Here is a 26923-nt window from a genome sequence, read left to right on the forward strand (position 1 = left end):
AGGTTGCTATGAATTATGCCACTGCACTCTAGCCTGGGGCAACAGAGTAAGCTTCTGTCTCAAAAAAAAAAAAGACACATGTTATTGGTAATTTTTAAATTCTTGGCTTGGGAGTAATTTCATAGTTGGTCATCCTATTAATTTTGCCTTATAACTGATGTTTTGAATAATCTTTTATATGTATGAAGTAATATATTAAAAATAATTTGGGACAAGTGTTTATGCTAGAAAGAAAACAAGCTATTTGGAAAGCAGATTTAATGTACATTCATGCCCAGGACTAGAACTCTGATCTTGACTCATAGGCCAGTGTGCTCTGCCTGCATACCACATTGCAATAACCGCTGACCTTACCTCCTGCTGCTTCTCCAGCCAGTTTTGCTCCAGCCATCTTCTCTGTCCTACATGGTTTAGTAACTTTCCTCTGTGGGATTAGTCATGCAGTCAGGGTGTGGGTTGGGGCGTCACCGGGGTCAAGAAGCTGATGTCTCAACCCAACAGCTCCCAAAGCTTAGTGTTCCACTGGACTCAGTCTGAGGTGGTGCGCTTACATTATTCAAATTTACACAAACCCACATTTATAAAAGAAAGTCAATGAGGGAATTACAATTAGATTCTACACTTTATTTTTTCCAACAGTACTTTGAGTTGCTATTTTATTTTAGCTTCACTTTTTTTTTTTTGGAGACAGAGTCTTAAGCTGTCACTCTGGGTAGAGTACTATGGCATCACAGCTCACAGCCACCTCAAATTCTTGGGCTTAAGCGATTCTCTTGCCTCTGCCTCCCAAGTAGCTGGGACTACAGGTGCCTGTCACAATGCCCAGTTATTTTGTTGTTGTTGTTGCAGTTGTCATTGTTTTAGCTGGCCCTGGGTGGGGTTCGAACCTGTCATCCTTGGTGTTTGTGGCCGGCGCCCTAACCACTGAGCTATGGGCACTGCCTTTAGCTACACCTTTAATAGCTGGAATATTTCTGATATCTCAATACCATCATCCATCTTCTTATTTTAATTTGAGAAATTAAAGAAATAAAGATTTTTTTTTTTTAGTCTGGAATTATAGAGGAAGGAATTAGCTCAAGCCTGAAGGATAGTTAATGAACTGTTCCACCGTATGTCCTCGCACATGTCCTACAGGTCACTTGACTCCTGTAGGCCTCTGTCTTCTTTATCAAATGGTAGTGTTATAATAATAATTCCTCACATTTAGTGTGCATTTACTCTAGGGCAATATTCTACATACATGTAACTTTGGGATACTATTTTCATTTTATTTATTTATTAATTTATAGACAGAGTCTCACTTTATCGCCCTTGGTAGAGTGCTGTGGCGTCACAGCTCACAGCAACCTCTAGCTCTTGGGCTTAAGCGATTCTCTTGCCTCAGCCTCCTGAGTAGCTGAAACCACAGGCACCTGCCACAATGCCCGGCTATCATTATTATTATTTGTTGTTGTTGTTGTTGTTGTTGCACTTTGGCCAGGGCCGGGTTTGAACCCTTCATCCTTGGTATATGGCGCCAGCACTCTACTCATTGAACTTTAACCACCGCCCTGAACCTAGATGTTTTAAGGTTGCTGTGAGCTAGGCTGATGCCATGGCACTAGTGAGACTGTCTCAAAAAATAAATCAATTAAACAAAATCATTGGTTAATTTAGCAGATGTTTCATGAGGGCCTTCTATGTACCAGGTAATATTTGCCAGTGTATTTGATGGTGTTCTACAAATTGGAAAGCCTTATGTGTACAAATTCACCATGAGTATACTACAAAAAGAGACGTGTGCTTCTTTTTGTCTCTCCCCGTTCACCTTAGTGATATCTCTGAGTCCCTCCTCGATAAGTGCCTCTATACCAACCACTCTCCTCATCCTGACATCTTGATACGGACTTCTGGTGAAGTGCGGCTGAGTGACTTCTTGCTCTGGCAGGTAGGTGGTTTCTAAGCACCATTTTGTTGATGTCAAGCTGAAAATTGCAACTGTATACACAGAATGGATGAGAGTGTTTCATCCCCACTGTCAGATATTCTGGGACCAGAGAACTTGGTGGGAGAAGCTAAAATCTGGAGACATAGCTCCAGGTTGTGCCTGGTAACATTTGCTATCCTTTCCCCTACTTATCCCTGGCTTTGTGAACCGATACGATTCTTTGTGCTCTCAAAGTGAAATGTATCCAACCTAGAAGGAAAATCAAAGTTATTCAACTATAGTGAAAACTTCACTTGTGTCTCTGTTTGAGGAATAGGGCTTCTGGCTTGGAAACCTGCCACATACCCTAGCACCTCTGGGTTAGTACTTTGCCTTGCAGTTACTAGTCTTTCCCTGTCAGCATAAAGGGCCACATCTATGTAAACATGTCCTATGCAAGATATAAACTGTATGCAGACTCTCTCAGGAATTTGCCCTTGCCTCTCAACTGAGTTAATCCAGCGTAAGTGGTCCCTCAACCTTTCATATCCAATTAAGTTTTGTTTTGCTTGAATATCTGCGTCCCCTATTAAGTTGGTACGTAGATAGGATATGACTGGGTGATGATGTCCTTGTTCTAGGAGAGGTTAAAGGGAAACACTCGGCATGTAAGAAGCTCATGTGATAAAACTCCAGAAATTGTAATGGACTGCAGTCTTTTTTTTTTTTTTTTTTTTTTTGAGACAAAGTCTTATTATATCACCCTCAGTAGAGTGCTGCGGCGTCACAGCTCACAGCAGCCTCAAACTCTTGGGCTTAAGTGATTCTCTTGCCTCAGCCTCCCAAGTAGCTGGGACTACAGGTGCCCGCCACAACACCCAGCTATTTCTTTGTTGCAGTTGTCACTGTTGTTCAGCTGGCCTGGGCTGGGTTCGAACCCTCCAGCCTCATTGTATGTGGCTGGCTCTGTAACCACTATGCTACAGGCGCCAAGCCAGGGACTGCAGTCTTAAAAATGAATTCACAATTAGCTCCTGAAGATACTTTGCATTGTAAGAAGTATAATGTGTGCCAAATGGATCTTGGTTCACTCTGCTGCTCACATCACATTTGGGAAGTTTACTTCTGGGCCCTGAGTTTTTGAGTTATTTTTTGTTTGTTTTTGTTTTTGAGACAGTTACACTTTGTTACCCTGGGTAGAGTGCTGTGGCATCATGGCTCACCACAACCTCAAACTCCTGGGCTCAAGCGATTCACTTGCCGCAGCCTCCTGAGTAGCTGGAACTACAGGCACCTGCCACAACACCCAGTTATTTTTTATAGACGGGGTCTTGCTTTTGCTCAGGCTGGTTTTGAACTTGTGAGCTCAAGCAATCCACCCACCTCAGCCTCTGAGGGTGCTAGGATTATAGGCATGAGCAACTGCGCCCAGCCCTGGGCCCTGAGTTTTAAGAGACTACATTGGCAAACTAGACTTACTGGAAGAGGTCAACCTCGGTAGGAGAGAATCTCATGTCTTATGGAACAAGCAGAAGATGGTGGTTGGCAAAGGAAAGTAGGTGATAGTGTATTCTCTCAGAAAAAAATTATTTAAGGCCAGGCATGGTGGCTCACACCTGTAGTCCTGGCACCAAGACGCCATGGCATGCTACCGGGGGTGACAAAGCAAGACTCTGTCTCAAAAGAAAAGAAAAAAAATATTAAGTGTCTTCTTTTTCTTTCTTTCTTTTTTTTTTTTTTTTCTTTCGAGACAGAGTCTCAAGTTGTCACCCTGGGTAGAGTGCCGTGGTGTCACAGCTCACATCAACTTTAAACTCTTGGGCTTAAGCAATTCTCTTGCCTCAGCCTTCAAAGTAGCTGGGACTTCAGGTGCCTCCCACAACACCTGGCTATTTTTTTTATTGCAGTTGTCATTGTTTTAGCTGGCCTGGGTGGGGTTCGAACCCACCAACTTTGGTATATGTGGCTGGTGCTCTACCCACTGAGCTATGGGCACCATCCTTTTTTTTGTTTGTTTTTTGAGACAGAGTCTCTTTCTGTTTCTGTTCGGGCTATAGTGCCATGGCCTCAGTCTAGCTCATAGCAACCTCGAACTCCTGGACTCAAACGATCCTCCTGCCTCAGCTTCCTAAGTAGCTGGGACTATAGGCAGGTGCCCCGCTGCTCAGCTAATTTTTCTATTTTTAGTAGAGATGGGGTCTTGCTTTGCTCAGGCTGGTTGAACTCATGAGCTCAAGCGATCCTCCCATCTCAGCCTCCCAGAGAGCTAGGACTATAGGTGTGAGCCACCATGCCTGGCCATTAAGTGCCTTCTTCATGCTGGAAATACGGCAATGACCAAGTCGTAAATGATCCCTATTATTTTGAAAATTATAGTTCATTGGTAAAGACAAACAAATCATTAGAATCTTGGGTACAAATAGTAGGCAACTCTTTTTAACTTTCAAATATTTGAAAAATTATCCCTTGGAAGAAGAAACAAACTTTTCTAGAGAACATACTTGGGACCTTGGTAGAAGTTGCAGGGAAGATAACACAGGTTTAGCATAGCAAGCTATCGAGCAACTAGAATTTTCCCCATGAGGCAATGACTTCCTCACAACTAATGATACCTAGCAGTGGCAGTCAAAAATGTTTACCTAGCTCTGTCTTCTGCTTTATGTATATTATCTCATTTAATCTTCATAATACACTAAAATTGGTTATTTTTATGACTCAATTTTAAATTTAAGGAAGCTGAGGCCCAGAAAGGTTAAATAACTTATGTCAGGTGCAGTGCCTGTGGCTTAAATGAGTAGGGCGCTGGCCCCATATGTCAGAGGTGGCGGGTTCAAACCCAGCCCCGGCCAAAAACTGCAATAAAAAAAAAAAAAAAAATTATATATATATATATATAATAACTTATGTCAGCTCAAAGAGATGATAAATGATGGAAGCCAGAATTCAGAGCCAGGCAGTCAGTCTGTCTCCAGAGCCCATAGTCTTAAAGACTGTGCCATACTGCTGCTACTTAAAAATAATCATGGTAGCTCCCATTTGTTTGTTGCTGAATTTGTTTGTTTGTTTGTTTGTTTGTTTTGAGACAGAGTCTCACTATGTCACCCTCGGTAGAGTGCCATGGTGTTACAGCTCAGAGCAACCTCAAACTCTTGGGCTTAAGTGAGTCTCTTGCCTTGGCCTCCCAAGAAGCTGGGACTACAGGCACCTGCCACAATGTCCAGCTGTTTTTTTTTTTTGTTGCAGTTGTCATTGTTGATTTTAGCTGGCCTGGGCTGGCTTCGAACCTGCCAACATCAATATATGTAGCTGGCGCCCTTGTTGCTGACTTTTATCAGACAGTGTATCTCCCAGATGAACTCTAAGATCCAAGAGCCAATAACATAATTGAGATGTTATTTCTTTTTATTTTATTTTATTTTTTTTTGAGACAGAGCCTTAAGCTGTCGCCCTGGGTAAAGTGCTGTGGCATCACAACTCACAGCAACCTCCAACTCCTAGGCTCAAGCATTTCTCCTGACTCCGCCTCACAGCTAGCTGGGACTACAGGTGCCTGCCACGACACCCGGCTATTTTTTTTTTTTTTTTTTTTTATTAAATCATAGCTGTGTACGTTAATGCAATCATGGGGCACCATACTCTGGTTTTATATACCATTTGACATATTTTCATCACACTGGTTAATATAGCCTTCCTGGCATTTTCTTAGTTATTATGTTAAGACATTTATATTCTACATTTAGTAAGTTTCACATGTACCCTGTAAGATGCACCGTAGGTGTGATCCCACCAATCACCCTCCCTCCGCCCATCTTCCCCCCTCCCTTCCCCTCCCTCTCTCCCTTCCCCATATTCTTAGGTTACAACTGGGTTATAGCTTTCATATAAAAGCCATAAATTAGTTACATAGTAGGGCTGAGTACGTTGGATACTTTTTCTTCCATTCTTGAGATACTTTACTAAGAAGAATATGTTCCAGCTCCATCCATGTAAACATGAAAGAGGTACGACGCCCGGCTATTTTTTGGTTGCAGCCATCATTATTGTTTGGCAGGCCTGGGCTGGATTCGAACCCACCAGCTCAGGTGTATGTGGCTGGCGCCTTAGCTGCTTGAGATACAGGCACCGAACCTTGAGATGTTATTTCATATTTCTAAAATCGGCTTCTAGAAAAATCCTGGTGGAAATGTTGATCTAGTCTTGTTTTAGTTCTGCTTTGCCACAGGCAGGTGATCTAACTGCCTTAAGTGACCCCTCTGAGTGTCTATTACTGAGTGAAACAGGCCCATGTACAGCTCAGGGTGCCTATGCCATCTCAGCTCTGGGATTCTGGGTCCTGCTCAGCCTGCTCCTTCTTTGGAGAACCGACTGTTCTGTTTTCTGCTTTATGTATATTTAGCAACATGTTACTAAACTATACTCTTTTCTTTCCCTGCCTTTCCCAGACCTCCCACTCCTGCCTGGTGTTCCAACCCATGCTGTGGCCAGAATATACATTTTGGAATCTCTGCGAGGCCATCTTACAGTTCCAGATGAACCATAGTGTGCTTCAGGTAAGAGTTCAGGGCTGGTCTGACTGGATGGGATGGAAGAAAAGGGTAATACAGATGGACCAGCTTACCATATGTCAACCATGATGATTATGATGATTATAGTAGCTACCACTTAGTAAATACCTCTGATTATTTACCATGTGTCAGGCCCTGGAACATCTTATATGCAGTGTCTCATTTAAGAACCAACTCTTGCCTTTTCCTTTTTTTTTTTGAATTTTGGCCGGGGCTAGGTTTGAACCCGCCACCTCTGGCATATGGGACCGGCGCCCTACTCCTTGAGCCACAGGCGCCGCCCTGAACTCTTGCCTTTTGCGGCCATCACGGGAGAGGCAGCGGCCAACATAATGTTCAATCCCTTTGTGACTTTGGACCGAAGCAAGAACTGCAAAAGGCATTTCAATGCACCTTCCCACATTCGCAGGAAGATTATGTCTTCCCCTCTTTCCAAAGAGCTGAGACAGAAGTACAATGTTCAACCCATGCCCATCCGAAAGGATGATGAAGTTCAGGTTGTCCGGGGGCATTATAAAAGTCAGCAGAGTGGCAAAGCAGTCCAGGTTTACAGGAAGAAATACGTCATCTACATTGAGCGGGTGCAGCGGGAAAAGGCTAATGGCACAACTGTCCATGTGGGCATTCACCCCAGCAAGGTGGTCATTACTAGGCTTAAACTGGACAAAGACCGCAAAAAGATCCTTGAACGAAAAGCCAAATCCCGCCAAGTAGGAAAGGAAAAGGGCAAGTATAAGGAAGAAACAATTGAGAAGATGCGGGAATAAAATAATCTTATATGCAACTTTCATTAAACACTGCTAAAATGAAAAAAAAAAAACCCAATGAAGGGATCTAATTAGCCCCCCTTATGGAAATAAGCACATAGAAGAAAAATGAGTTACTCAGGGACATGTAATCAATAAGAGATAAGAATGGGTTCCTGGAGGCTGAGGCTGGTGGATTGTTTGAGCTCAGGAGTCTGAGACCAGCCTTAGCAAAGGCAAGACCCTGTCTCTAAAAGTAGCTGGGTGTTGTGGCTCATGCCTGTAGTCTCAGCTTTAATTTTTATCACCAGATCTTGAAACAGCTACTCAGGAGTCTAAGGCAAGAGGATTGCTTCAGTCCAAGAGTTTAAGGTTGTTGTATACTATGACGCCATTGTGCTTTATCAGGGGTGACAAAGTGAGACTCCGTCTCAAAAAAAAAAAAAGGTAAGAGTGGGGTTTAAGCTACACATCTTTTATCTCTTAAAGACCCAGGAAAAATCTTCTCAGAAAGACTGGCCAAGTTTTTTTTGTTTTTTTGTTGGGTTTTTTTTTTTTTCGAGATGGAGTCTCACTTTGTCAGCCCCAGTAGAGTGCCATGGTGTCATAGCTCACAGCAACCTCAGACTTTTATGCACAAGCAATTCTCTTGCCTCAGCCTCCCGAGTAGCTGGGACTACAGGTGCCTGCCACAACGCCAGGATATTTTTAGGAGTCTCACTCTAGCTCAGGCTGGTCTCTTAACTCCTGAGCTCAGGTGATCCACCTGCCTCAGCCTCCCAGAGTGCTGGGATTACAGGTGTAAACTACCACGCCTGGCCAGATTGGCCATTATTCCCTGAAGACGTTAGCCTTATAAAAGATTGTAGCAGTAGAGGTATGCAAAATCCCGAACATTTTACAGAAGAGATTAAGAACAAAATAACACTTGTCTTTCCATTTTGTAAAACTGTTGTGCCAAGATTTGAAGTTCTACTTTTAATTTTTATCACCAAATCTTGAAACAGATTTTATTAGCAAGCAGAGTCACACTACAATGGTAGTGTGGGTTGTTGTGGCTAGCATATTGAGGGTTTACTATGGCACCTAGGCAATTTCATATAAGTTTTCTTATTTAACCCAACAACTGAGCAGGTTTGTTGTCCTTATTTTTCAGATTTGGAAACAGAGGGGTAAAGAGACTAAGTGACTATCCCAAGGCCACAGAACTAGAAACCTGAATCTTAAAAATCAAAGCTAGTGTTGCTTCTTGAGTCTAGAGAGATAATGGCTAGGAAGTAGTAATGATATAAGTGAGGGCTTCTCAGTTTCCTTTTTTTTGTTTGTTTGTTTGTTTTTAGAGACAGTCTCACTTTGTCACCCTCAGTAGAGTGCTGTGGCGTCACAGCTCACAGCAACCTCCAACTCCTGGGCTTAGGCGATTCTCTTGCCTCAGCCTCCTGAGTAGCTGGGACCATAGGTGCCCACCACAATGCCCAGCTATTTTTTTGTTGCAGTTTGGCTGGGGCTGGATTCGAACCCACCATCCTCAGTATATATGGCCAGCGCCCTACCCACTGAGCCACAAGCGCTGCCCTCAATTTCCTTGGTATTAGGGTCCCTTTGGAGAATCTAATGAAAGCCAGAGACCTGAAGTCCCCAACCCCCAGGCCATTGACTCGTACCTGGTACCAGACTGTGGTCTGTTAGGAATAGGGCCGCACAGCAGGAGGTAAGTGGCAGGCAAGTGAATGAAGCTTCATCTGTGTGTACTCCCCATTGCTTATATTACTGCCTGAGCTCCTCCTCCTGACAGATAAGCAGCAGCATTACACTCTAATAGGAGTGTAAACCCTAATGTAAACTGCACATCTGAGTGACTTAGGTTGAGTGCTCTATATAAGAATTTAATGGGAGGCGCCTGTGGCTCAGTCGGTAGGGCGCCGGCCCCATGTACCGAGGGTGGTGGGTTCAAACCTGGCCCCGGCCAAACTGCAACCAAAAAAAAAATAGCCAGGCGTTGTAGCGGGCGCCTGTAGTCCCAGCTACTCGGGAGGCTGAGGCAAGAGAATCGCCTAAGCCCAGGAGTTGGAGGTTGCTGTGAGCTGTGTGAGGCCACGGCACTCTACCGAGGGCCATAAAGTGAAACTCTGTCTCTACAAAAAAAAAAGAATTTAATGACTGATGATCTGAGGTGGAAATGTAATGCCCTTCAATCATTCTAAACCCAACCCTCACCCCTACCCCAGTCTGTGGAAAAACTGTCTTTCATGAAACTAGTTCCTAGTGCCAAAAAGGTTGAGGACTATTGGCATAGACCATCTCTCTAGAAAAATTGCAGATCACTCAAACACATGGACTCGGTGTAGAATTGCACCTATCACTGAAACACATAGAATACTTTCAGGGCCTTCACATAAGCCCTGAAATCCTGTCCATGAATCCTAGTCCAGAATTCTTGATGTAAGTCAGTCATATCACAAAGATTTGATCATGTGTTTGATCATTTAGTCTTAGAATATGAGGAAATGGAAAGAGGAAGTTTAGGACAAGTGAAACGAAAAAGAGCAAAGCCTCAATTATCCACTGAGGAATGACTATCAGATTTTTCCATGTGACCAAAGCTTTCTCTAAAACTAAAACTTATTTATATCCTTTTTTGATGGAAAACTTTCTCAAATGTATCTTATAAATAATTCATTGATGCTTACTATATTCCAGGGACTTGCCAATAATGATGATTATTAGAATAATCATATTCTAATGATGATGATAATGGTAACCATCATCTTTAAGCACCTCACTATACAGCAATGCCCTTGAAAAATAGGGCTGTTTGCTGTAAACTAGATGGCCGCAGAATACCAGGCTTTGGGATTTCTTGTATATTTTTCTGTGTCTTTCCTCTTTTATTTCCAACTGCTATCAACAGCTAATTTTGACAGCATCCCTTTTTCCCTTCTCTTCCTATTTACTGCTTTAAATGAGCTATAGGCAAGAAAACCAGTTAGTCAAGCTTGTTAGAATTATGTGTATAGGAGAGTAAATTGGGTCTGCATGAAGCCCAGAGGAGCTTGGTGCATAAGGTTTTGTGTATGGATATTCTTATCTCTAATTTGGCTGCTCAGAAGTATTTTATACTAATTTCATATTTCTCAGGTATATTGCACATGGTTGTCAGAGGAGTTAACTTTCATTCATCCCAGAAGTGTTCATTGAGTACCTCGTGTGCATCAGGAGAGTCGCTAGTTAGCCAGATATGCAAGGTCTCTGCCTTGGTGAGCTTGTATTCTTACTTGAGGGGACAGAAATAAAGAAATAAACAAATATATAAGACAATTTCTAATTGTAATAAGGCAATAAATACTACACAGAGTGATATGCTAGAAAGTAATGAAGAGAGTACAAGAATACTAAAGTATTAAAGTTTGCAGCTGGGTGTGGTGGCTCACTTATAATCCTAGCACTTTGAGAGGCCAAGACGACAGGAAGGTTACTTGAGGCCAGGAGTTCAAGACCAGTCTGAGCAAGAGTAAGACCCCATCTCTGCCAAAAATAGAAAAATTAGCCAGGCATCATGGCACATGCCTGTAATCCCAGCTACTCAGGAGGCTGAGGTAAGAGGATCACTTGAGCTCAGGAGTTTGAGGTTGCAGTGAGCTGTGATGATGCCACTGCATTCTAGCCTAAGTAACAGAAGGAGACCCTGTCTCAAAATATAAATGAGAAAATAAGTTTGGGTCTTGGAAGAACAAAAAAAGAGGCCAGCCATGCCTGAGGGAGAAGCCATGAGACAAGGCGAGACTCAGAGTTAGGCTTCTGATCAGTACCTTTTGGGCCTGGTAATAAAGCTGTAGGATTCTAATTAGGGAATGACAGGATCTGATGTGCAGGTTGTAAAACTCATTCAGGATTTTCAGAAGGCAGCAGGTGAAGCCAAGAGACTTTTGCAGTAGTTCAGATGAGAGATGTGCTTAGAGGTAGAGGAGGATTGAAGATGGGGAGTAAAAACCAATGTGAAAATACAAACAAATGAAACTACGTACATCAAGGTGATACAGAGGTGATACCTCTCAGAGAAAAGAATGAATTCAAGGTACCTAGACACAGTTCTCTGACTATTCAAACTTTTTTTTTTGTTTTGAGACAGAGTCTCACTTTATGGCCCTCGATAGAGTGCCGTGGCGTCACACAGCTCACAGCAACCTCCAACTCCTGGGCTTAGGTGATTCTCTTGCCACAGCCTCCCAAGTAGCTGTGCCCACCACAACGCCTGGCTATTTTTTGTTGTTGTTGTTGTTGTTGCAGTTTGGCTGGGGCCAGCTTTGAACCTGCCACCCTCAGTATATGGGGTCAGCACCTTACCCACTGAGCAATAGGCGCTGCCAAACACCCGGCTATTTTTACAGATGAGGTCTCCCTCTGACTCAGGCTGGTCTTGAACAGGTGCGCTCAGGCAATCCACCCTCCTTGGCCTCCCACGTGCTAGATTATAGGCATGAGCCACTGTGCCTGGCCTAAGACCAGATTGATCTTTGCAGCTTTTTCTCACATCTCTCTTTTAAATACCCTGTAGTGTGGCCAAACCAGATTCTTCACAGTTCCTTAATCCCATACCCTTCAATATCCTACCTCTATTCTGTGTTCTTGTCCCATTACCCAAATTCCTATTGCCTAATCTAAGCTATTCTGTTTCTAGGCCCAGACCAGTGTGTCCTTAATCTCGAGAGGAAGCCAGGGCAGAGGGCAGGCTTGAGGCTCTGGACGTAGAGAGTAGCTTACTAGGAGGAAGGAAGCTGGTGGATGCTAAGGGAAGCAGGAACTCACCTACAAGTCCTTGGTATCTGAAGGGACCAGGATAGTCTCCAGGTCTCAAAGGGAGATCTTGATTAGGATGTAGTAGAACATGTCAGCAAGGAGGCAGGGACAGATAAGGAATCCTTTTTTTTTAGAGACAGAGTCTCACTTTGTTGCCCTCGGTAGAGTGCCATGGTATCACAGCTCATAGCAACCTCCAGCTCTTGGGCTTAGGCGATTCTCTTGCCTCAGCCTCCTGAGTAGCTGGGATTACAGGCGCCCGTCATAATGCCCAGCTATTTTTCTGTTGCAGTTTGGCCGGGGCTGGCTTTGAACCCACCACCCTCAGTATATGGGACCGGCGCCCTACTCAGTGAGCCACAGGCGCTGCCCCAGATAAGAAATCTTCAGGCTTAGGGAAGGGCTGGGCAGCAGTACAGAGGTACTGATCCTCAGTTATCAGTTGCATGGACAGTAATTCCATAAATGGTCATTGACAGAGATGAGTAGAAAGTGTCTACCTAATCTCCAAGAATGATATTAGAAAGGGAGAAGACACATGTGTGCACTAAGCTGCATGCATTTGTCACAGTTTAATTCTGGCTGGATTGACCATTGTATTTTCAGTGCTCTTCAGGCAGTCACTCTTTTCTCTTCAGGAAAAGTTAAAACTTGAGTTATTCTCAGACACTTGTGACTTTGAATCAGGGCACTGCCTACTGAGGCTGGTTGACTAGATTGTACAGTCACTTAACCCCTCAGAATATCATTTTCCTTATCCATAAAATTAAAGGATTAATAATTATATTACCTACCTTGCAGGTTTGTGATAGGATTCAGTAAGCTAACACATGTGAAATGATGGGAGTAGTGCCTGGAACCGAGTTCATTTTCAGAGAACAGAAGCCAGTGTTGTTACATGTGGACCTCTGGGCCTTACATCAGACTTCTGTCTCTGGGAAAGCACCGTGCTCATCCTGTCCCAGTACAGTTCCCCAAGCAGGGAGACTCTGCCGGCACTTTGGAACATCATGTCTCTGGTAGGAGGTGCTGTCTGTGCCTGAGGGCAGCCCTCAAATATGCATTTCCATGCTATTGACCTCAGCATGCTGGCTGTGGCTTAGGGGAAGACATTTCATTGGGTAATAAATGTTTTGAGGCTCAGGACCTGCAACCTCTCTCCAGTGAAGTGTTAGAGGACTTGTGGATTTAAGTACAGAGGAACGATTCCATCTTGTTCTCTGATTCTACCAAGTAGAGAACAGAAGCAGATTTAATTTCTATAAGGTATGTAGATTAATAGATTAGAGCCACATTTCTCAAAGTAAGCATGTTGGAACCCTGGCACCAAGATTGTATTAGATCTGTACAGTAAGTCTCTAAGGAAATAATGAATCTCCTCATATACCCCTGATTGGTCATCATTGAAAGAAAGTAGACATGTGGTCAGGAAGAAAGAAGTAGACCTTCAGGACTTCTGTTAGGTTGGATTTTCTAACGATGAATGCCTGAGAAGAACTTAGAGCACATCTGAAACTGGAAGGTTATCTCTAGAACCTTTTTTATCTCACAGCACACGAGAACCTATAGTTAAACTTCCGAGGCACACTTAAATTGTTGATCCAAAAAAAAGAGTAAAAAATATATATGCTTTGCTTGAACTTCTTTCTTTTCTTCTTTTTTTTTTTTAAGAGACAGTCTCGACTCAGCGCCTGTGGCTCAAGCGGCTAAGGCGCCAGCCACATACACCTGAGCTGGCGGGTTCGAATCCAGCCAGGCCCCCCCGCCAAACAACGATGGCTGCAACCAAAAAATAGCCGGGCGTTGTCGTGGGCACCTGTAGTCCCAGCTACTTGGGAGGCGAAGGCAGGAGACTCGCTTGAGCCCAGGAGTTGGAGGTTGCTGTGAGCTGTGATGCTACAGCACTCTACCCAGAGGGACAGCTTGAGTCTCTGTCTCAAAAAAAAAAAAGATAAGAGTCTCACTTTGTCGCCCTTGGTAGAGTGCTATGGCGTCACAGCTCACAGCAACCTCCAGCTTTTGGGCTTAGGTGATTCTCTTGCCTCAGCTTCCTAAATACCTGGTACCACAGGCACCCACCACAACACCTGGCTATTTTTTGTTGTTGTTGCAGTTTGGCCGGGGCCGGGTTTGAACCCGCCACCCTCAGTATATGGGGCTGGTGCCCTACTCACTGAGCCACAGGCGCCATCCTGCTTGAACTTCTTTCAAAAATATTTCATTAATCTTTGGAAATTTTCACAGCACACCTAAGATCCTCTCCCAGCATGCCAGTGTGCTGTTGCTCACCAGTTGAAAATCACTGATCTATACCATTTAGAGGCTGGACAGATATCCAGATACACGTCACCAGCTCCTCCACTCCATTCCTAGGAAGTAGACCTTATACATAGGCACAATATATATTTTCTATTGTCCTCCCAAGAAGCCATCTTAATGGAGATGCCAAGGGTACTGTGTGACCCAGGCCAAGTCCCCTCTCATCTCAGCCTCAGTGTCCTGGTTTGTAAAATGTGGAGGCTGGAACAGATAGCCTTTAGGACCTCTCCCAACTCTGTCATTCTAACAATGAACCACTGATTCCTGGCACATAGGGGCCTGGCTCTGCCTTGGCTACAGCCCCCGGTGCTGGCAGTGTCTGAGGCAGCCATTTGGAAGAAGTCTGTGCCTCTCCAAGTGCCTTTACCCAGTTCCACATTTCCTCCCTCTGTGGTTGGGTGCCTCCCATCCTTTTTGTCTGCCAGAACTTAGTCTGCTTAGCCCTGACCATAGCAGTAGTGATAGAAGACCAGCTGACAGTCAGTAGCCAGACACTAGGCTAGCACTCATTATCTCATTTTTCCTGAAATAACCCAGTGAGGTGGGTATTATTATCCTCATTTTGTAGATTAAGAAGTAGCTTTAGGTGAGAGTCCTTTGGACAAAATCTTCTTGAACCCCAGCATTCCAGGTGGACTCACTCTGGCCTGAGCAAGCTCTTCCGTCTCATACACATTTGCTCATTATTCCCATAGCCAGAATATTCTCTCTCCATATGCCCCATCTCTGTCCGAATCCTCCCAGTTGGTTAAAAGCCAACTCAAATTCTGCCTGTCCATGAGGTCTGACTGCTCCTTGACCTTCATCAGCCACAATTGTGTTCACCTCTGAGCTTGCATGGTCCTTGCTCTTGCTTCCCTGATGACCTTCACCACGTTCTGTCTTGTATTCTGGTACTTTCTCTACATGACTGTCCTAATCAGCCTGTAAGCACCTGGATTGCCTGGACTGTGTTCTGTGCATCTCCATATCCCCAACAAAGTCCTGTACTTAGGACCCAAGTCCTGTACTTGGTCCTTTTCTTCTGACCAAGGCCAGGAAAAAGGCCTTCCAGCAAGAGGGAGGACCTTAGCAACAACTGCTCAAGCCCACAGTCTTCATAGCTACATGTGACTCATCATAATAGCAGAACTCTTAAATGCCTGGGATCATTCGAGTGTCTATAAGAGAGATATTCCAGAAATCTCATTTTTCATCTTTATTCATGTAATAAATCTTTATTGCTGAGAGAGCGTAGCAAATCACTTACCTACTCTGAACCTCTGTCTCTGTTCCCAAAGAAAGGACCTCTCTCACAGTTCCAGTGTGAGGGTCAAATGAGACAACAGATGAAGTGTTTGTGCATGTGCTGGCTATTCAGGCATCCTCAAACTTTTTAAACAGGGGGCCAATTCACTGTCCCTCAGACCGTTGAAGGGCAGGACTATAGTTTAAAAAAAAAAAACAACTGAAATTCCTGTGCACACTGCACATATCTTATTTTGAAGTAAAAAAACGGGAACAAATATAATCACACTGCCTCATGTGGCCCAGGGGCCGCAGTTTGAGGACCCCTGCTTTTACATGATAAAGACAGAGCAGTCTTTACAGGCTGGTGAGGGTAAAGACATGTACATAAGAATACCACAACATAAAGTAGAATGTGGGTAAGGATCATGGAAACATGATCTCACACACGGGCTAAGTTTGGCAGGAACAGAGAACATCAGTGAGGCACAGCAGGCCTTGGTTCTGTTCCAAAGAGATTTTTCCCTGTCCTGTGTCAGGAGCATCCGCCCTACCCTCCTGGGATTACATGATCAGTCAACTGAGTGTTTCACACGTATAAGGCACCCCAAGTGCCAGAGAAGAAAAAGCACAGTCCCTGCCTTCTAGGAGTTTATGGTTTGTCTAGAGACACATAGATATGAGAAGTGCTTCTCAGAATGTTCATGGGAGTATCATTTGCTGGAAGAATCAAGGCTGGAGGCAAATCTGAAACTGAACCCTGAAAAGTAGCTTAGAGAATGGGAAGGAGGTACCCTCAAAGGCCAAAGGAAGTGACCTGATGGATATTCCCCAGACAGGAATCCTTGCAGCAGAGAATGGACAAGAAATAATGACTTGTGGGCTGGGCGCAGTGGCTCACGCCTGTAATCCCAGCACTCTGGAAGGCCAAGGGAGGTGGACTGCCTAAGCTCACTGTTCAAGACCAGTCTGAGCAAGAGCAAGACCCCATCTCTAAAAATAGCCAGGCATTGGAGTGTGCACCTGTAGTGCCAGCTACTAGGGAGGCTGAGGCAAGAGAATCTCTTGAGCCTAAGAGTTTGAGGTTGCTGTGATCTGTGACACCACAGCACACTACTGAGGGCGACAAAGTGAGACTGTCTCAAAAATAAATAACTTGTAAGATTGCTGTTTCTGAGATCCTGCCAATATGCTAAAGAGGATTTTGCATATATTATCTCTAATCCTTAAAATCACTCTTCAAGGTAGGCACAACCCCCACTTTACAGTAAAGAAATGAGGTTAGGAGAGGATTTGCCCAAAGCTACAAAACTAGTTGGTGGGGGAATCAGAAGTCAGACCCATATTTGCCTTCTTTGCTTCTAAGTGCAAACCTGCAAAAAAATTAATACAGGTGTTTCCGCACAAAGCAAGTCAAGATGGACCAAGAACTGCCACTGCCCTGCCTGTACGACATAGGCATCACCCACCACACACCTACTCCTGAGCTTTTCCAAATCTGGTACCTATTCTCCAGTGTTCCATTTCACTTGGCCAACCCCACATCCTACCTCATCTATCCCAATTCCACCCACACCTAAAAATGGTCTCCAAATCCCAATCCCCATTTTTCTCTAGCAGAAGGCCCGAGACATGTATGCTGAGGAGCGGAAGTGGCAGCAGCTAGAGAGGGACCAGGCGGCAGTGACAGAGCAGCTGCTGCGAGAGGGGCTCCAGGCCAGTGGGGACGCCCAGCTCCGACGGACACGCTTGCACAAGCTCTCGGCCAGACGGGAAGAGCGAGTCCAAGGCTTCCTGCAGGCCTTGGAACTCAAGCGAGCTGACTGGCTGGCACGTCTGGGCACTGCATCAGCCTGAGGGAGGCTGGCCACCTGCCACTTTGCCCTGCCTTCTGCCTCCAGGGCCCCACTCCCTTTCCCTTCCTGGTGAAAGGCACCTCCCTCCTGTGATGAATTGTGTTTCCTTTGCTTGGCAGGCAGGGGAATCCCCTCCTCCCCTCAGTCTGCTGGCCATGGATACCTTTGGGCTGCCTGGGACACTGAACCCTAGAGAGGATTGAGGATGAAAGTCTCCCACAAGTACACAAAATCCAACTCTAGTCCTCAATAGGTTTGGAGAGCAGGAGGTCCCAACTCATGGGCTGCCTGTGCTCCTAGATGCACTTTTCTTTTTCCACCAGCTCATTCTTCAACACACAGAATTTCAGGGAAGAGGGCTTTCAAAACCCTACCCCTTTACCCATCCATCTTAGCCTTCTACCCAACTTCACAAAAGATTTGGCTCTACCTTGGCTCTGCTGGTAAATAACTAACAGGGAGCCAGTTATTTGGGCAATGAAGAAAGGGGCAGGAGAGACAGAAAATTTGCCCATCTGCTGCTCCTCCCCTTGGCTCTCCACCTGGGATTTGCTATTGAATGTCTACCCGCTCCCACCACATAGTGCTGATTGCTCACTGAAAGGCTCAGCGCCCCCAATGGCCGTCGGAAGCCTGGAGGGTGATTACAATCCAATTACCTATTGTCAACTCAGCCCACACAAGCTTTTCTCCTCTTGCAGGGCATGGGGCTAGGCTCCACTCCCAAGTGAGACCAGCCCCCTCTATGGTACCATGGTACAGGGTAACAGAAGGGTCTGTAGGCCCTGATGACTAATCCAACACAAGGCTTCCCTGTAACATGTCAGGGCTGAGCAGAACCAATCACTTTTCAACTGACTGCCTTCTGCCCTCACCATCTCCATCTCTGATTCCACTACCAATCTTTGAGATTTCTCTCAGCTTTTTGACCTGACTCCCCCTCAGTAGGCCCTGAGATGATTTATTCTCAGCATGGCAAAATTCGTTCCAGGCCTCTGCTTGTGAGGGTCCAAGGCTGTGTTCTTTCCCTTTCCATCCTCTGTCAGGCCTTGCTGCAGAGCTGCTGAGAGGATTAGTGCCTTTGAAGAGCTGCCTGCCTGAGCAACTCTGCTTCAGGTGCCCCACAAGCAAGTACCAGCCCTTGACACCAACCAAATGCTGCTGTTTTTAGTCATCCCATTTTACTTTCCACAAACTTTCCCCCAGCGTCTCCCTGTTGGGGACAGGTGGGAATCTTGCAAACAATGTTTTTTTTTTTTTTTTTTTTTTTAGAGACAGAGTCTCACTGTACCGCCCTTGGTAGAGTGCCGTGCGTCACACGGCTCACAGCAACCTCTAACTCTTGGGCTTACGCGATTCTCTTGCCTCAGCCTCCCGAGTAGCTGGGACTACAGGCGCCCGCCACAACGCCCGGCTATTTTTTTTTGTTGTTGTTGTTGTTGTTGCAGTTTGGCCGGGGCCGGGTTTGAACCCGCCACCCTCGGCATATGGGGCCGGCGCCCTACTCACTGAGCCACAGGCGCTGCCCGCAAACAATGTTTTAAGAGCTTACTTTTTAGACCCTTAACTTTCCTATGCCCCAGTCCCTTCCTCCCCTTCCTGTGCCTAGATAGCTGGTGTTAGGGACCCTTCAGCCATCGGGAATCAAGTATTCAGACATGCATCCTCTGACAAACCCCCCTGCACACCTGGTACTCCCCACTACCAATCCTGGCACAGGGTTCCTGGAGAGCAGGTGCTGTACATATTCCAGGTTTACAATGGGCCTGTTGACAACCTTAATTAGGGAGGCATGAATTATGCGGCTGTAATGCAGAGCCCTACAATTAAGGCGGGAATGAGGGCTGGAGGCAGCAAATGGAATCTGCCCTGTGAGTGTGGCTGTTGAGCCCCATTTCCTTTCTGTGTCTCACGAATACAACGGGGTACAATAAGTGGTGGTTGTGGAGGCTAGTGTCTCTTTAGCCAGAAGTCCTGTATGCTGGGAAAGGTACACAGGATGGAGTACAGAGGAACTGCCCCAGGAGGCACTGTAGGAGTGGAAAGTGGCAGAGGCCATTGCCACCCAGGAGCCAGAACTCAATTTGCTTTGTACAAATCAGATTCAACCCTTCTCTTAAGAAATCAGGTGGGACCCGTGTGAGTGCCCTCCTACCTGTGAGCCAAGACCTCATTCGAGGACATTTATGCTATTCTTGTGTTTTCCTGGGTCTCAAATAGAATGTTTTAAATTCTTAGACGTAAAACTTGTTTGCTGCCTCAGAACACCTTTGTTTTGCTCCTGCAATTGCCTGCCCTCCTCCAGGTGCACTTGGCTAGCTTCAGGACCCCTGGGTTTGGGCTGGGGGACACTGGAAGAGCCCTTTTGCCATCACAACACCTGTTCCTCTACTTATTTCCTAATCCCTAGGCGCTTTCTTCCACCCTCCTTTTCCTCGCTTAAGTGAAAGGCAGCCAACTTGTCAGTGCGGAAGAAGGGATTTCGCCAGCTGCGTCTGCAGCGCCCAGGCTCGGTGGCCGCGTCGGGTGTGGGCAGCTGGGCTAGATGTCTCCCAGACGGCTAGAGCGTAGGGGGAGGGAGCGCCGCTAGACCTATTTGGCGGCCGCTCTACATCATTCTGTAGACGGTCCTGAGGTCTGGGGGCACAAGGGACTTAAGGACAGGCGTCGTGGGGGCTTCCATAGCATTTGGGGTGGCGACTGTGCAACGGGTGCTGAAAGGACAGCTCCTACCTGCCCCACAGTAACCCGAAAGGCACCTCTGAGCGGGGAGTCTCCCCCTCAAACCCCCACCCCACCTCGAGTGGGCCGCCTTCCAAGTGAGGTGTGCGAAAGACTTCCCTAGACTGGCAGCTCGGAAGGATGCACGTCCGGTTGCGCCAAGCTGCCTTCCCCGCTCTTTCCCCACTTCAGCGTCAGCCTAGGCCCCGGGAACCGTAACCTGTACCTCAGGCGCGCGCTTCCTCCCGCCTCAAATGGAGCAGGGTGGTGCGGCCAGACCTCGCAAACCCCTCTTCTAGGGCCCCCAGCGGGAACAGGAAGGAAAGCCGCTAAGATGCGCCGTGAGTGTCACACGGCCTGGAGAAGTGGGTAGCTCTGTTGCATAAGGTGGAAGGAACTTAGTAGTTTGCAAAACCCAGCTCTTGGCGGGAGCCGGAACCCTACAGCCCGGCGAATCGCACACCCCTCCTCATTTATTGCCTTCGATGCACGCCTCCCCCACTGCGCCCCCACCCCTCGGCGCGCCGCCGTCTCACGCTCCCTCCCTCTCCCCCCACCCTCTCCTCACTCCCTCCAGAGGAGGTGAGTTTAAACCCCGCCCACGTGACCCCAGCAGGACCAATGAGCGGCGGCGGGAGGTGAAATCCGGTTCTAACCGGTCCGGGGCTCCCAGCGCTATAAAAACTTTATAAACCCCCCGGAGCCCGAGCAGTGTGAAGAAGAGGAGGCGAGAACGACCCCCGGACCGACCAAAGCTCGCGCGTCGCTGCATCCCTGCGTACAGCGCCTACGTCCCGCCGCCGTTGCCACCATGCCCAAGAGAAAGGTACGTGGCGCGAGGGCCCCAGGCGCTGGGCTGTCGCCACCACCACTGCTGCAGCCGCCGTTGCCCCAGTTCAGGCCACGAGAATCGGCGCTGGGCTGAAGCTAGCGCAGCCGCCCGGCGCGGGGGCTCCAGGCGGTGTTGAGCGGCCTCGGGCTAATCCTGCGCTGTTCGGCTGCCCGCGGGCGCCAGAGGCCATATTGGAGGAGCGGCGGCCGCGGCGGGAGGAGCCATGTTGGTGGCTGTTTATTCCGCTCTCCTCGGGCTCGTCGCGCCCGCCCCGTGCCCCCTCCCCCATCGCCAGGCCCCCTCCCTCCCCTCCCTGCGGGCGGGCAATTCAAACCCGAAAGGGCGGGAAGGCGGCGCTCCGGGTTGGCGGGCGGGGGAACGCGCTGCCGCCAAAAAACCGCCGCCGTGAGGGGGCGGGGCCGCTAGCCCCGATGGGCGGGGCTTTCCCGGTGTGGCCCCCGCCCCTGCCCGCCCACATTCCCCGTGCACGAGACGCGCGCGCCGCCGCCCACGAGTTCCCTGTGCTGCGCGCGCTTTCTCGCTCCTGCCCGGACAGTTGCCATGGCAACGGCGCTCGGCTCCGCCTCCGGAGGGGTTTACACCGTCGCAGCTGTTGCTCCAGCCTGGCTCGGTGGCGGGGCTCTGGCCGCCCTCTGCGGCTTCGCTCCAGTTTAGCCCGCGCTTCCCTGGGCCGGGAGGCCGGAACCCCCGACACCAGCCTTTCCAGTACATGCTTAAATACTTGAGTAAGCTTACAGTTTCCTAAGGCACTCCGCTCATTTGCATCGGAGCTGGGCGTGTCGAAAACTTAAGATTCGTGCACGTCCTGAAAAGTTGCGTGAATGACTTACTTTTCTTCCACTGGGCTCTGTTGAACTTAAAGAATACCTAAGAACTACCTCAAAAGCTACAGTTTTTTGTTTCTTACAGGCTGAAGGGGATGCTAAAGGAGATAAAGCCAAGGCAAAGGACGAAGTAAGTCGTCTTTATTCTCTGTAAGGGTCATACAAAGGCTTGGACTAGTAAAGATCACAAAAATCATTTGGTGGTAATTAACCATAACCCTACTGCTGAGTTTACCTAAATAAGCTCTCTTCACTTTCTATACTATATAGTCTAGACCAGATTGATACCACAACTTTTGGTAAAGTGACTTCCGTCCTATTTATAATTGTCTTATTATTTTTAATAGCCACAGAGAAGATCCGCAAGGTTGTCTGCTGTAAGTGTGCATGCTTTTAATTTTTTCATATCTCTGAAACTAAGAAACACGGTAAAACAATTACCTTTGTTTCCCTTGAGTTATGGTTAGTAATCTACGCTCATTTGCACTCTTGCCCATTTGGTGGTTGCTGATTCTGAAATTCTGATGGTTATAGCCAAAGTGGGACACCTCATAGTGTTACTTGAGTGGGTTTCTGACGATCTGACAGAAAACTGAGATAGGGGAGAGAGTTCTCTATTATTTGTACTGTAGGTTGGTTGCAGGTTGTTTTCTTTGGTCTGTTGTACTGATGTTCTTTTTCCTCTCTTTCTGGTAACAAAAAGAAACCTGCTCCTCCAAAGCCAGAGCCCAAGCCTAAAAAGGCCCCTGCAAAGGTTAGTGGTGTCATTGGAAATAATTTTTACAGGATGAGGACTGTCCTCCAATAACTTCATTCACTGTAATGGTGACTTCATATAAATGGATGTTATAAATTGTTTTGGTAGCTTACCTTATATCTTATGTAACAGTGATTTCCTAATCAAGAATTCTGTCATCAGTTTACAGAAAATTCTACACTTTTAAATGTTAATAACTTGGGTGGCACCTGTGGCTCAGTGGGTAGGACGCCCGCCCCATATACCGAGGGTGGTGAGTTCAAATCCGGCGCAGTCAAACTGCAACAAAAAATAGGCAGGCATTGTGGGGGTGCCAGTAGTCCCAGCTACTGGGGAGGCTGAGACAGGAGAATCACTTAGCCCAAGAGTTGGAGGTTGCTGTGAGCTGTAATGCCACAGCACTCTACTGAGGGCAATAAAGTAAAACTCTGTCTCTAAAATAAATAAATAACTAAATGTTAATACCCAAGTGTTTTAAGCTGATTTTTTTTATTCTACTTAGATACTAATTTTTGTGTAGTAAAGACCACAGCAGATGTATAGATAACAGACTTACAAGTGAGAGTTTTGTGTGTGATATTACCTTTAATAAATCATCCTATCTTATGCAGAACTTAGCAGACCCCTGGTGCTATAAAACAAGGGAGAAACAGTTCTATTTCTCCCCCCTTCCCCCCTTTTTTAGAAGGGAGAGAAGGTACCCAAAGGGAAAAAGGGAAAAGCTGACGCTGGCAAGGAGGGGAATAACCCTGCAGAAAACGGAGATGCCAAAACAGACCAGGTACAGCCGTTGTTTCACTTTTTGTTAGGTCTGTCCATTCGATTACTGACCTCAAAGACTTTATTGCCCTTATATCTACATCACTCCAAATGTACCTCGCTCCAGAGTTTGCTTATAGTTTTCCTGTTAATGTAAATCTTGGATTCTTGAAGTCTCTACCATCAGCAAAAGGGCCCTCCTAGGAGTACCTGCAGATCTTCTAACCTTGTTGTGCCCTCCTCCCCAATTTTATAATAAGGCCCAGAAAGGGAGGTGACTTGGCAGAGTTACCTAATAAGTCGTTCTCCAAAGAAATGCTGAGTCTCTAAATACCTGAAACTTCCTGAACTTTGGCCTGGGAGCAAAATGATGCTTATAGGTGAAATGTGAACAAAGATAGTTCCAAATTCTGTATGTTGCGTTTAACAGTTAATGTCTGTTTTTCTTTTAGGCACAGAAAGCTGAAGGTGCTGGAGATGCCAAGTGAAGTGTGTGCATTTTTGATAACTGTGTACTTCTGGTGACTGTACAGTTTGAAATACTATTTTTTATCAAGTTTTATAAAAATGCAGAATTTTGTTTTACTTTTTTTTTTTTTTTTAATCTATGTTGTTAGCACACAGAACACTTCATTGTTTTTTGGGAAAGGGGCATATGTCACTAATAGAATGTCTCCAAAGCTAGATTGATATGAGGGAAAATGTTTTTCCCTCTAGTTTTGAGAGACTTCCTCTTGGCTCCCAAGAGGAGGGATTCCCTGATGTTGACACACAGCTACCTTGGCACAAATGCCTTGTGGTATGGAAAAACTAATTTGTTTTTATGTCCTATTCTCCCTCAGTCTTCAGCATAGTCTTAACTCCCTTAAACCCAGTCACCTCTTGGGACCTGACTCCCAATAATTGGTTACCAGTATATCAAGGAATCTGGACTTTTTCAATAATACCACTGAGATGCATCCCTCAAAAGAGCAGCGGTTCCATTTGTAGATTGTTGGATCTTCAGATAAATTCTACCATTTTCATTTCATTTCCTGAAAGTTAGGGTCGGCTTGTGAAAAGTTGTTAAACAACATGCTAAATGTGAAATGTCAACCCTCACTCTAAACTTCCCTGTTCAGAGCATCAAATGAAGACTTCATTGGGTTTTATAGTGGCTTTCTGATTTTTGGTAGAACATTGAAGAAGGGAGTTTGAAAGTTGTTGTATACTGTTAACGATCGTCTGCCCATGTCCTGCCTGAAATACCATGATTGTTTATGAAAAGTATCTTTAATAAAGCTGGATACAGTTTGGCTTGGAATAGTGCCTTCTGATCTCTTCCCACAAGTCAGGGAACCTGGTTTCTCCAAGTCTCTTGGGACAGGATGTGTTTTGCTTTGAGCTTACCTAGGTTCCATCTATAGTTGAATGATCTTTGATTGATGTATATGCATTCTCCAAAGCATAGCAACGCTAGGTGGAGTTAGGAAAGATTCCCAGAACAGACTGGCTGGTAGTGTGAGAGACCGAGAGCAGAAGTGATCTCTGTACTTGGTTTTATAGCATTGCCTGAAGTGTATGTGGGGGGTTATGGGTTTTGTTCTTCTGCTCTACTATGAAGTACATTTTTAAATGCTGATCTTTGATAGATTTAATGTGTTACACTGGGAGCTCCCAGCAAGAGCCTCTCCACTTAATCTGCATTTACAACCCCTGTAAAATTAGCAAATTAATAAATTTGAAGGTAGGCTTGTGTCAGTAAGTGCTCTGTGTTTATAGACAGTTGGCTGTAAGATATGTGAAGCCGATGGCCTAAGTAGACTTGCAAACCACGAGGTAATGGGGGCTTTTCTGATTGCTTTAATTTAGAGATGTTGCAGAGAGCCTATTTCCTCTAGCGAAATACCAAGAAGTTACCTGTTAGGATATAGAACTTGTACCTAATTTGTGTTTGTAGTTTGAATTTGCTTTCACAGATGATCTGGTTATATTGTTTGAGAGGAATAAAGTAAATTAGAGACTAAAAATTGCCACGTTTATCCTCTTAAGTCAAAAAGGTAGAGTTAGCAGTTAAGCTTCCTTTATAAGGTTATGTATTATCTCCTGTGTTGATCATTTTGTAATACAAGTGTTACACCACTTTATGGATGAGGAAACAGGCTCAGATGAAGAAATCTGTTTAAGGTTATGTGTACATCTAATAAGCAGCAGAGTCAAGATTCAGTCTCAGCTACTTCAGGGATCTGGAACTTGCAGCCTTTTGACTGAATCCAAATTTTACAGAAAAATCCCCAGGAGTCTAGAGGAGGTGTCTTAGAGAGTGAAAGCCATTACAGGTATCTTAAGTGGTTAGGGTTACTGATGGCTGGTATTTGAGCAAGCTCCAATTGGTGTTCTATTTCAGTATTCAGGTTTAGTAAAATCTTTTGAGGGCTATGCTAGCAGTTCTACCTCATGGTCTTTAATCTTTGGGTCAGTCCTATGTCTAGATGTTACTCCCATTTTGTAGTCACGCAGTAGACTCAAGACTGGTGAAGTGACTGGCTGAGGTTGAATTTCATAACCTGGTTTTATTTGGTTACTGGCCTTCTTTGATGTTGGCCAGAAATTAAGAAGAACAGAATGAGCTTGAATTTTTCCGCCCTTTGTGGAAGATACTTAACTGATTTGAGATAGTGGCTGGGCTTAAAAAAGAACCAGTCATCGATGTAGTATGGACCTTTGTCTAAACCGTAGTATGCTCGATGCCAGCCCTGTCTTTAACTAAGGTCTGGACATAGAGTGGACTTCTTAGCCAGTTCTCCAAGTTCAGTAGTTGGGACTTCAGGCCCATGCCACCAAGCCCGACTATGTTTTTGTTTTGCGGTTTTTGGCCGGGGCTGGGTTTGAACCCGCCATCTCCCGTATATGGGGCCGGCGCCCTACTCCTTTGAGCCACAGGCACTGCCCTGTCTCTTTAGTAGAGACAGTCTTGTTCTTCCTCAAGTTGGTCTCTAACTCTTGAACTCAATGAACCTTGTCTTGGCCTCCTGAAATACTAACATTACAGGTATGAGCCACCATGCCCAACTAACTTAGCATACTTCTAAGGTTCATCCATGTTGGAGCATGTAATTCTTTGCTTTTATTGCCAATCTTCCATCGTTTGGATGTATCACATTTACCCATCAGTTGATGGATACTTGGGTTGTTTAAACTTACTGGCTGTTAATGTCATTTTTTTGTTTATAGGTACTCTAATGAGTATGAAGAATTTCATTGTTTTGATTTGTATTTCTCTAATGTGTAGTTGTTGAGCTTTTTGTATTTATTGGCTATTTGTTTATCTCTTTTTTTGAGACAGTCTCACTTTGTCACCCTCAGTAGAGTACTGTGGCATCGTAGCTCACAGCAACCTCAAACTTGGGCTCAAGAGATCCTCTTGCCTCAGCCTCTCCAATAGTTGGGACTACAGGCACCAGCCAGAACACTGGATTTCTTTTTTCCTTTCCTTTCCTTTCCTGTCCTGTCCTGTCCTGGTCCTTGTCCTTGTCCATGTCCAGACTAGTCTTGAACTCATGAGCTCAAGCAATCCACTTGCCTGGGCCTTCCAGAGTGCTAGGATTACA

The 26923-nt window shown here is 45.8% G+C and overlaps 3 protein-coding genes across 8 annotated transcripts in view; all 3 read left to right on the top strand.

The window, feature by feature from the left end:
• DHDDS (dehydrodolichyl diphosphate synthase subunit) overlaps window positions 1–17854 on the top strand; it is a 36220-nt gene extending 18366 nt beyond the window's left edge. For 2 of the 5 annotated variants that reach the window (XM_053577085.1, XM_053577087.1), the window contains 3 exons: window positions 1816–1930; window positions 6352–6459; window positions 17181–17854. In XM_053577085.1, coding sequence (XP_053433060.1) covers window positions 1816–1930; window positions 6352–6459; window positions 17181–17420 — 463 coding nt within the window. In that variant the 3' untranslated portion in view covers window positions 17421–17854. Of the gene's footprint in view, window positions 1–1815; window positions 1931–6351; window positions 6460–7531; window positions 9254–16398; window positions 17158–17180 lie in introns of those variants that run through there. The other 3 variants (XM_053577086.1, XM_053577088.1, XM_053577089.1) reach the window with 3 other exon arrangements.
• LOC128575414 (60S ribosomal protein L26-like) lies at window positions 6703–7294 on the top strand. The gene has a single exon (XM_053577101.1). It carries the CDS (start codon window positions 6717–6719, stop codon window positions 7239–7241), a length of 525 nt encoding a protein of 174 aa, XP_053433076.1. The 5' UTR covers window positions 6703–6716; the 3' UTR covers window positions 7242–7294.
• Window positions 17855–20141: 2287 nt separating the features above from the next.
• On the top strand, window positions 20142–24636 carry HMGN2 (high mobility group nucleosomal binding domain 2). 2 transcript variants are annotated; one of them, XM_053577105.1, is made up of 6 exons: window positions 20142–20966; window positions 21903–21947; window positions 22165–22194; window positions 22521–22571; window positions 23260–23355; window positions 23786–24636. In XM_053577105.1, exons 1-6 carry the CDS (start codon window positions 20952–20954, stop codon window positions 23819–23821), a joined length of 273 nt encoding a protein of 90 aa, XP_053433080.1. In that variant the 5' UTR covers window positions 20142–20951; the 3' UTR covers window positions 23822–24636. The 2 variants fall into 2 exon arrangements, with proteins under 2 accessions (XP_053433080.1, XP_053433081.1); XM_053577106.1 differs by lacking the exon at window positions 22165–22194.
• The last annotated feature ends 2287 nt before the right edge of the window (window positions 24637–26923 follow it).

Source organism: Nycticebus coucang, chromosome 22 (genome assembly GCF_027406575.1).
Source record: "Nycticebus coucang isolate mNycCou1 chromosome 22, mNycCou1.pri, whole genome shotgun sequence".
Classification (NCBI taxonomy): domain Eukaryota; kingdom Metazoa; phylum Chordata; class Mammalia; order Primates; family Lorisidae; genus Nycticebus; species Nycticebus coucang.

What these genes read in the sequence shown, in the direction of transcription:
- LOC128575414 (XM_053577101.1), top strand. Translation starts at nt 6,717, where the DNA reads ATGGGACCGGCGCCCTACTCCTTGAGCCACAGGCGCCGCCCTGAACTC.
- HMGN2 (XM_053577105.1), top strand. An exon ending in AAGCCAAGGCAAAGGACGAA is followed by an intron (nt 21,948 to 22,164) that starts GTAAGTCGTCTT and finishes TATTTTTAATAG; the next exon opens with CCACAGAGAAGATCCGCAAG. An exon ending in CTAAAAAGGCCCCTGCAAAG is followed by an intron (nt 22,572 to 23,259) that starts GTTAGTGGTGTC and finishes CCCCTTTTTTAG; the next exon opens with AAGGGAGAGAAGGTACCCAA.